Source organism: Cuculus canorus, chromosome 29 (assembly GCF_017976375.1).
Source record: "Cuculus canorus isolate bCucCan1 chromosome 29, bCucCan1.pri, whole genome shotgun sequence".
Lineage (NCBI taxonomy): Eukaryota > Metazoa > Chordata > Aves > Cuculiformes > Cuculidae > Cuculus > Cuculus canorus.
The window spans coordinates 2,826,162-2,836,613 of record NC_071429.1 but is presented as its reverse complement, the minus strand read 5'-3'; the positions used below and the strand labels follow the sequence as shown (position 1 = coordinate 2,836,613).

Here is a 10,452-nt window from a genome sequence, read left to right as displayed (position 1 = left end):
TTCATCCTGCCAGGATCAGGGCTCATTCCCACCAGGATGGGGCTTTGATCCCACTGGAATGGGGGCTCATTCCCACTGGGATGAAGCTCACTCCCACTGGAATGGGGGCTCATTCCCACCAGGATGGGGCTTTGATCCCACTGGAATGGGGGCTCATTCCCACTGGGATGAAGTTCACTCCCACTGAAATGGGGGGTCATTCCCACCGGGATGGGGTTCACTCCTACCAGCTCTGCCCAAGCACCCACAGCCCCTCTTGGTGGGGGGGTCCTGGTTGGCACTCGGAGCCGGCTCGGCGGTATGCCAATCCCAACACGGCAGCCAGAGCAGAGCCATTCCCAGCTCCACTCACCACCATCCTGCTGGGAGACAGCATTTCTGGCCCTGGGGGCTGCAGGATCCCAAGGCAGGGGGGGGGGGGGGGGGGTGTGTCTCCCCCAGGGTGACACCCCAGGACTCTGTGCCCCTCCCTGCAGTACCCGCTCAGGTTTCACTCTGTGTTCATCTTCTCCTTCATTATTTATCCCTGACTGGAGCTACAGAGGGAGCAGGGCAGGGGGGGGTGGGGGGGGCAGTGGGGCCCTGAGTGCCCCCCACACCCAGGAAGGGCTGAGGGGGCTCCTGCTGTGTCCCACCCCCCATAACTGCAGGACCAGGGCAAGAGGGGATACTCAAGATGGGACAGAGGGACATCAGGACACAGCTTGGGAAGACTGAGGGGGTGGTGGAACAGGACACAAACCCCCCCAACCACCTCTGGACACTCCACAGGATGGAAGTCACAAAGCCCCAGGGAGTGCCCCCCATGAGCGATGCAGCCCCTCCCAAGCACAGTAGGGAGAGGGCCCCCCCAGACTTCTACTAAATTGCCGGGGGGGTGGTGTGTGAGAGCTCCCAACCCCTCCTAGAAGGGGTTAAAAGCACCCAAGGTGCTCCCGGTCCTTATCCATCCATCCCACCACTGCCCCTGCTGTGGAGCCATGGCAGAGGTGGGGGGGGACACAGAGGGGGGGGGCACCACCCAGCAGCAGGATGGGACAGATGCACCCGTTTGAGAGGGGCCGCAGGAGGCTGAGCTCAGCACCGCCGCAGGGAGATGCTCAGGACCAGGGTGCAGCCCTGGGGTGCAGGAAGGGACCACCCTGCAGCCACGGCCACCGGCTGGAGGGACATCGCGGCAGATCATCGCTGCACGGAGTGAAGACAGCAGAGACAGGGAGACAGGGAATGCTTTTTATTCAGACCCACAGGAGAGGACGGGTGGGCCCGTGACAGACTCTTCCACTGAAGCACAGACAGGACAGACCGCGGTGCACACGCTGCTACCAGGGTGCTATGAACCCTCGGGGGTCTCAACTAGGTTATGTTCCCTGGAGAGCAGCACCCTCAGGAGGAGTTTAGTATTCCTCTCCTTCCTCTTCTCCTTCCCCTTCCACGGAATCCACCCCCACCTCCTCGTAATCCTTCTCCAGAGCAGCCATGTCCTCCCGCGCCTCCGAGAACTCCCCCTCCTCCATGCCCTCCCCCACGTACCAGTGCACGAACGCCCGCTTGGCGTACATCAGGTCAAACTTGTGGTCCAGGCGGGCCCAGGCCTCGGCGATGGCCGTGGTGTTGCTCAGCATGCACACCGCGCGCTGCACCTTGGCCAGGTCCCCCCCGGGCACCACCGTGGGCGGTTGGTAGTTGATGCCCACCTTGAAACCAGTAGGGCACCAGTCCACAAACTGGATGGTGCGCTTGGTTTTGATGGTGGCGATGGCGGCGTTGACATCCTTGGGCACCACGTCGCCGCGGTACAGCAGGCAGCACGCCATGTACTTGCCGTGCCGCGGGTCGCATTTCACCATCTGGTTGGCCGGCTCGAAGCAGGCGTTGGTGATCTCGGCCACCGACAGCTGCTCGTGGTAAGCCTTCTCGGCAGAGATCACCGGGGCGTAGGTGGCCAGCGGGAAGTGGATGCGCGGGTACGGCACCAGGTTGGTCTGGAACTCCGTCAGGTCGACATTCAGGGCCCCGTCGAAGCGCAGCGAGGCCGTGATGGACGACACGATCTGGCCTATCAGCCTATTAAGGTTGGTGTAGGTGGGCCTTTCGATGTCCAGGTTGCGGCGGCAGATGTCGTAGATGGCCTCGTTGTCCACCATGAAGGCGCAGTCGGAGTGCTCCAGGGTGGTGTGGGTGGTGAGGATGGAGTTGTAGGGCTCCACCACGGCCGTGGACACCTGCGGGGCCGGGTAGATGGAGAACTCCAGCTTGGACTTCTTGCCATAGTCGACGGAGAGGCGCTCCATGAGCAGCGAGGTGAAGCCGGAGCCGGTGCCACCCCCGAAGCTGTGGAAGACCAGGAAGCCCTGCAGCCCCGTGCACTGGTCAGCCTGGAAGGAGAGAGAGAAGAGGGGACGTGTTTATTTAGTCCAGGCTGCAGCAGAAGTTGCTCCTTCCTCTCCATGCTCCCCATGAGGGCATTTTGGGGGATCTCCAGCAGCAGAGCAACGGCCACCTGGATGGGTGACAGGGTGGCCACGACCTCATCTGTTGAACACTGACTCATGGGGATGGTGAATCCCTCAGGGAAGCCCCTTGGGAAGGAGAGTGGCCAGAAGAACCACGCATGGGGGCTGAGTTCCACTGGCAGCAGAACACGGGTAGGGCTTGGGGGACACAGGGATTGTGGGGGACACAGCACAGCTTCAGGAGGGGCCACTTGGGCTGTGAGACCCCAGGACGCCCATCCCCAACCGCACGCAGCTGGACTCGGCCGCGGCGAGAGCCAAGAGGGAACAAAGAAGGAATTGCACAGCTCAGCACCGCCGGGGGCTGTGGCGCCGTGGAGCTGCTCCAACCCCGCAGCTGCGCAGCAGCCCGGCCAATGGCAGCTGCTGCGAAACAGGATTAACATTAATTAATAAATTAAATCCAGCCGGGCGAGTCTGGAGGGGAGGGCGAGACCAAGAACGGCGGCTTTGTCCTTGGCTCAGCACCTGTGACACCCCCCCATCCCTACCAGCTTGCGGATGCGGTCGAGGACCAGGTCGATGATCTCCTTGCCGATGGTGTAGTGCCCGCGGGCGTAGTTGTTGGCCGCATCCTCCTTGCCTGTGATCAGCTGCTCAGGGTGGAAGAGCTGCCGGTACGTCCCGGTGCGCACTTCGTCTGCGGGGAGAGCCCAGGAGCCCTTTCAGCACCCCGGTAACACTGGGAACCCCATTAGCCCCCAGCACCCCATCAACACTGGGAGCCCCATCAACACTGGGAACCCCATCAGCCCCCATTACCCCATCAACACTGGGAGCCCCATTAGCCCCCAGCGTCCCATCAGCACTGGGAGCCCCATTAGCACTGGGAACCTCATTAATACTGGGAGCCCCATTAGCCCCCAGCTCCTCATTAACACTGGGAGTCCCATTAGCTCCTAGGACCCCATTAACACTGGGAACCCCATTAGCCCCCAGCACGCCACCAGCACTGGGAACCCCATTAGCCCCCAGCACCCCATCAACACTGGGAGCCCCATTAGCACTGGGAGCCTCATCAGCACTGGGAGCCCCATTACTCCCCAGCACCTTATTTTACGGAATCAAACCCTATAACCCAAAATGAGTTATAAAGCAGGTATGGTTTTTTTCCCAGCGCTGGGGTGCAAGGGGGTTCTCCTCCGAGCTTGCACACCGTATGGCTTAAGCTGCTACTTATAGTGTAAAGACGTGCATAAGTGCCTACTACATATTCATAAACCTTTCCCTGCTTTGTATTATAATTAGTTCTGGAAAGCTCGTTCCAGTCTTGCGCCTGCGGAGTGCCGGCGGGGTCTTGGGGATGAAGTAAGAAGTCTCCCTCAGGAGGGGAAAAGAAGTTTTTTTTTCCTTGAACCGTGCACAAGCACAGTCTCTTCTGGTTGTTTTCCAGCTTTCTGCGTTCCAATGCCCACTTATCAGTAGACTTCTGCCAGCTGAATCCTTCATTATCAACTTCCAAGGTCTTCAAGGCAAACAACGCCAAGCTCTAACGAACACTCCCCTTGTCTGCTTTCGCTCATCAACCTCATTACCACCGGGAGCCCAAATCAACCCTGAGAGCCTCATTAGCCCCCAGCACTTTATTAACACTGGGAGCCCCATTAGCACTGGGAACCGCATGAACATTGGGAGCCCCATTAGGACTGGGAGCCCCATTACCCCTCAGCACCCCACTAATACGAGGAACCCCATTTAGCCCTCAGCCCCTCAGGTACACTCAGAGCCCCGTTAGCCCCCAGCACCCCATCAGCACTGGGAGCCTCATTAGCACTGGGAACCTCATTAATACTGGGAACCCCATTACCCCATCAACACTGGGAGCCCCATTAGCCCCCAGCTCCTCATTAACACTGGGAGTCCCATTAGCTCTTAGGACCCCATTAACAATGGGAACCCCCATTAGCCCCCAGCTACACTCAGAGCCCCATCAGCCCCCATTAACCCCTGCCACCCCGCAGCCCCCCCATGCTCACCGATCACCGTGGGCTCCAGGTCCACGAAGACAGCCCGCGGCACGTGCTTGCCAGCGCCGGTCTCGCTGAAGAAGGTGTTGAAGGAGTCATCTCCTCCACCGATGGTCTTGTCGCTGGGCATCTGCCCGTCGGGCTGGATGCCGTGCTCCAGGCAGTACAGCTCCCAGCAGGCGTTCCCGATCTGCACGCCCGCTTGGCCCACATGGATGGAGATGCACTCACGCTGCGGGGACAGAACACGGTGCTGTGTCACCCCCGGGCCCCCCTGAATTGTCCCATTTCCCCCCCCTCCAGGACCCTGGGGGACGCTGCCCCCAGGATGGGCTGGCACAGATCCATCTCCACGGCTGGACGTGGCCAGCTTATGCCAGGGGCCACATCCTGCCCAGCCGCATCCTATTGTTCCAGGCTCCAAGGACTGCGCAGGCGAGGGCGCTCCAGGGCCACACCCAGTGCAGGGGGGTGCTCAGCTCTAGGAGTCTCATCCTGCCTCCTCCAAAGGCGCTGGGTTCCTGCCCATTGTGGGATGGGGAGCTGAGATCCGAGGATCCCATTCTGCCCTCCCGAGGGTGCTGGGTCTCTGCTCATTGTGGGATGGGGAGCTGAGATGCGAGGGTCCCATCCTGCCCTCCCGAGGGTGCTGGGTCTCTGCTCATTGTGGGATGTGGAGCTGAGATCCGAGGATCCCATCCTGCCCTCCCGAGGGTGCTGGGTCTCTGCCCATTATGAGATGGGGAGCTGAGATCCGAGGATCCCATCCTGCCCTTTCGAGGGTGCTGGGTCTCTGCTCATTGTGGGATGTGGAGCTGAGATCCGAGGATCCCATCCTGCCCTCCCGAGGGTGCTGGGTCCCTGCCCATTGTGGGATGGGGCGCTCAGCACCAGGTGCTCATCCTGCCCCAGGGGAGAAGGACCACACCCAGGACAAGACGGGGGAGCCCTGAGGGTCCCATTCTGCCCTGCCCGCCCTGTGCAACGCCCCGTGCGTGGGGTGAGCTCAGCACCAGGGGCTCATCCTGCCTATTCGGGTCCCCATCGAGCCAGGGCCACACCCAGTGCAGGACTGGGATGGGGAGACATCCCTTCCTTTTCTCGTCCTCAGTGAGGAACGGGGTGTTCAGCACCGGGGAGCCCCATCCTGCCCCGTTAAACCGGGACCACGCCCAGTGCGGGCTGAGGGCTCAGCACCGGGGGGGGGGGGGGGGGAGAGGGTGTCTGTCTGTCCTGCCTGGTTTAACGGGAAAGAGGGGACCCGATTCTGCCTCGTCGAACCGGTGCCACGCCCAGTACGGGCTCGGGGCTCAGCCCCGGGGACCCATCCTGACCGGTTTAACGGGAGCGACTCCCTTTGCGGGTCCCAGGGGTTTGATCCCTCCCGTTTTAACGGGGGCCACGCCCGGTGGGGGCTCGGGGCTCAGCACCAGGGACCCATCCGGACCAGTTTAAAAGGAGCGACTTCCAGTACGGGCTCGGGATTCAGCCCCGCGGACCCATCCTGCTCGGTTTAACGGGAGCCACGCCTGGTGCGGGCTCGGGGCTCAGTCCCGGGGGTTCGATCCCTCCCGCTTTAACGGGACCACGCCCAGTCGGGGCTCGGGGCTCAGCACCAGAGGACTCATCCAGCCCCGTTTAACGGGAGCCGCGCCCGGGGCTGAGTCGCTCCCCCCCTGCGCTGTAACGGGAGCCACGCCCGGTGCGGGCTCCGTTCATCCCGGGGCGAGGACGGAAAGAACAGGGAGACCCGGGGGGGGGGTGCGGGGCGAGGAGAAACGGAGGGGATCGGGGGGAACCTGGGAGACCGGGACCGGGGGAGAACACGGGAGACCGGGGCGGACCCGGAGGAGAATATGAGGAATAGGGAGCGAGGAGAACGGCGGGGATGCCGAGGATGGGGAGCGGGGGAAGTAGAGGGAGAACGGCAGGGATCCCGAGGATGGGGACCGGGGGAAGTAGAGGGAGAACGGCGGGGATCCCGAGGATGGGGACCGGGGGAAGTAGAGGGAGAACGGCGGGGATGCCGAGGATGGGGACCGGGGGAAGTAGAGGGAGAACGGCGGCGCCCAGAGGATGCGGTCCCGGGGAGAACAGCGGTACCGAAGGGTGGGGAGAGGAGACAACGGCGGGGAAACGGGGATGGGAAGAGGGGGAAAGTAGGGCAGAACGGCGGGGACCGGCGGATGGGGAGAGGAGAGAACGAGGAGGACCGGCGGATGGGAACCGGGGGATGGGGCCGGAGGACGAGGAGCGGCCCCTCCTCACCATGGTGGCGGTCCGGGGGTCTCACAGCCCGACGCTGAGGCGGTCGATGTAAGAGGCGCGGCGGAGCGCGGGGCTCGGTGCGGGGCTTTATAGCGCCCGGGGGGGCGGGGCGGGCGGGGGGCGGCGGCCGCGGCCATTGGCGGGGGGGGGATGAGGTAATGGCCCCCCCGGGGCCGCAGACAAAGGCGGGGCGGGGTGAGGGCTGCGGCGGGCACCGACCCGCCCCGAGCCCCGTCCTGCTGCCACCGGCTGCGGCCCTGTCCCCAACGCCGGTGACATCTTTGTCCCCATCCCTGCTTGTGCCGCCATCGCCAGTCTGGACAGTGCCACTGCGCTGGGGCCCCATTGTCCCTGTCCCCATCCCCACTTGTGCCACCGTCCTCGGTCCGGCGGAGTGCCACCGCCCTGAGCCCCCAGTTATGTCCCTGTCCCCATCCCCGGCTGTGCCACCGCCCTGAGCTCCCAGTTATGTCCCTGTCCCCATCCCCGGCTGAGTGCCACCGCCCTGAGCCCCCAGTTATGTCCCTGTCCCCATCCCCGGCTGTGCCACCGCCCTGAGCCCCCAGTTATGTCCCTGTCCCCATCCCCGGCTGTGCCACCGCCCTGAGCCCCCAGTTATGTCCCTGTCCCCATCCCCGGCTGTGCCACCGCCCTGAGCTCCCAGTTATGTCCCTGTCCCCATCCCCGGCTGAGTGCCACCGCCCTGAGCACCCAGTTATGTCCTTGTCCCCATCCCCGGCTGAGTGCCACCGCCCTGAGCTCCCAGTCATGTCCCTGTCCCCATCCCCGGCTGTGCCACCACCCTGGTTCCCAGTTACATCCCTGTCCCCATCCCCAACTATGTTACTGTCCCCATGCCCGGTCACACCCTGTTCTGCATCCCAAACCCATCCCTGTCCCCATGTCCCTGTCCCCAGCCATGTCCCTTTGTGCCCTGTGTCCCCCTTTCCATCTCCAAACACTGCAGGGCTTTGTTCCCCATATCCTCCCCCCCCCCCCCCAGCCCCACCCACCCTGGGGCTTTGTCCCCCCATGTCCCCCTGCTGTCCCCAGACACTGCAGAGCTTTGTCCCCTGTGTCCCCCACACCATCCCCACCCACCCTGGGGCTTTGTCCCCTGTGTCCCCCCCTACCTTGGGGCTGTGTCCCCCCCGTCTCCCCCCCCGGGGCTTTGTCCCCTGTGTCCCCCTCCCATTCCCCCCCCCACCTTGGGGCTGTGTCCCCCCCATCCCCCCCACCCTGGGGCTTTGTCCTCTGTGTGTGTCTCTCCCCCCCCCCGCTGTCCCCAACCATCACTGGGCATTGTCCCCCATGTCCCCACTACTGTCCCCAGCCCTGCTGTCCCCAGCTGCCCCAGGATGATGGTTTCTGCCCCGGTGGCCCCCCGAGAGGGTCCTGGCAGGACCGGGCAAGGGCCAGACCGGGCACGGGGCCAAGGCATGGCTGGGAACCAGGGCACTGGGGCATGGCCAACGCTCGGGGACAGTGGCCTTGGGGACAGCGAGGTGGCCTTGAGGATGGGGACCAGGGCATGGCTGGCCATGGGGACAGGGATGTGGTTGGGGATGGGGGGGAACACGGGGGACAATGCCCTGAGGTGGTAGGGGACGAGGGGGGGACATGGGGGACAAAGCCCCATGGTGGCTGGGGACAGTTCAGAGGCTGTGGGGGCTCCGGGGGTCTCGGTCCGTGCTAAGGGGTGACCCCACGGTACAGGCGAAGTTGCGGTGGCCCAGATTCCCCACCCCCCCACTGGGAAATGGCATTTTTCCCAGCATTTCCCACATTACATAGAATTCTGGGCAGTTCCAGGTTCCCACTGCCTGCCCCACATCCCCTCCCTCAGCCCCACATCCCCTCCCTCAGCCCCACATCCCCTCCTTCAGCCCCACATCCCTGCTGCCTGCCCCACATCCCCTCCCTCAGCCCCACATCCCCTCCTTCAGCCCCACATCCCCTCCTTCAGCCCCACATCCCTGCTGCCTGCCCCACATCCCCTCCCTCAGCCCCACATCCCCTCCCTCAGCCCCCCATCCTTGCTGCCTGCCCCATATCCCCTTCCTCAGCCCCACATCCTCTCCCTCAGCCCCCCATCCCTGCTGCCAGCCCCACATCCCCCGCCCCACATCCTCTCCCACTGCCCCACATCCCCACTGCCGTCCTGGTGTTTTTTGGGGGGCGCAGTGAGGGGCTCGGCTCCAGGGGGGGTCACAGGGATGCAGACAAAGAAGGACTGAGATTTGGGCATCGCCCACCAGAACAAAGAACCGGGTGGCCCTGGTGGTGCCAAGCGGAGGAAACCGGGTGATTCGGGGGGGTCCCCATCACAAAGAGGGGGGTCAGGGTGTCCCTGACCCCAAAGAGGCTCAGCCCCCAGCCCCACAGTGGGTCTGTCCTCATGTGGGACCCACCCCCCCTCTGCCTTTGTCTCCCTCCAACTCGAGGGCGTGGGTGGGTGCACAGAGGATCCCCAAAACCTGGGGTGAGGGGGGGCCCACTGCAACCCTCCCCCCACCAGGGACCCCTCTCCAATTTGGGGGAGTCCCTTCCCACCAGTTTCACCCAAGCTGTGGGCAGGGGGTGCCTCAAGGGGTAACGGATGGCTCAGCCCCCCCCCCCCCCAGCAATTTAGGGGTGCACGGTGGGGGGCTCTGGGTGCCTCCCCCCCAGCCCCCCCAGCCCATTCGCTATGGGAGGCCGCTTGTCCCCTCGCGGACCGCTGCCAGGCAACCACCGGGGTTGCTAGGAGACCGGTTGCTAGGAGACAGCCTGGGGACCCCCCCACCCCCCCACCACAATCACCATCTCAGGGCTTGGCTTGGGGGGGGGGGGGGGTGTGCTGGGGGGAGTGAATGAGACGATGAGGTTGGGTTCCCCCCACTGTGATGTTTGGGGGGGGTTTCATGACCCCTGTCTCTTCCCCCCTTTCCGTACACCCCCATTATGTGTAGGGGGGGGAATCTGTCCTAACTCCCAGTGCCCCCCCTGCCTCCCAGTGCCCCCCCCCATCACTTCCCAGCCCCCCCTTTCCCGGCTGCCCATGCTGTGTTTTCTGTTGGTAGCAACGGCTCCCGGTGACGGTTGCTGCCCCCCCCATCCCCTCTTTCCCCCCAAGATCCTCTCTTTCCCCCATCCCCTCTTTTCCCCCCACATCCCCTCTTTCCCCCCATCCCCTCTTCCCCCCACATCCCCTCTTCCCCCCATCCCCTCTTCCCCCCACATCCCCTCTTCCCCCCATCCCCTCTTTCCCCCCATCCCCTCTTTCCCCCATCCCCTCTTTTCCCCCACATCCCCTCTTCCCCCCATCCCCTCTTCCCCCCCATCCCCTTTCCCCCATCCCCTCTTCCCCCCACATCCCCTCTTCCCCCCATCCCCTCTTTCCCCCCATCCCCTCTTTCCCCCATCCCCTCTTTTCCCCCACATCCCCTCTTCCCCCCATCCCCTCTTCCCCCCCATCCCCTTTCCCCCATCCCCTCTTCCCCCCCATCCCCTCTTTTCCCCCCCATCCCCTCTTTTCCCCCCCATCCCCTCTTTTCCCCCACATCCCCTCTTTCCCCCACATCCCCTCTTCCCCCCATCCCGTCTTTCCGGAGGGGGTATCTCAGGGGGCTCTGAGAGCCGGGGTCCCCGCTCCCCCTCCGCAAGCTTTCAATCCCCCCAGTTTGGGCCCTTTTTGGGGGTCCCCCACCCCACACTTGGGA

The 10,452-nt window shown here is 64.1% G+C and overlaps 1 protein-coding gene across 1 annotated transcript; it reads right to left on the bottom strand.

Annotated features, from left to right (window-relative positions):
* Positions 1–1,219: 1,219 nt before the first annotated feature.
* Positions 1,220–6,866, bottom strand: LOC128849468 (tubulin alpha-1A chain). The gene is made up of 4 exons (XM_054051462.1): positions 6,752–6,866; positions 4,493–4,715; positions 3,008–3,156; positions 1,220–2,378 (listed from the first exon to the last, which is right to left on the bottom strand). The coding sequence occupies exons 1-4, from the start codon at positions 6,752–6,754 to the stop codon at positions 1,398–1,400; spliced, it is 1,356 nt and encodes a 451-aa protein (XP_053907437.1). The 5' UTR covers positions 6,755–6,866; the 3' UTR covers positions 1,220–1,397.
* Between the last annotated feature and the right edge of the window lie 3,586 nt (positions 6,867–10,452).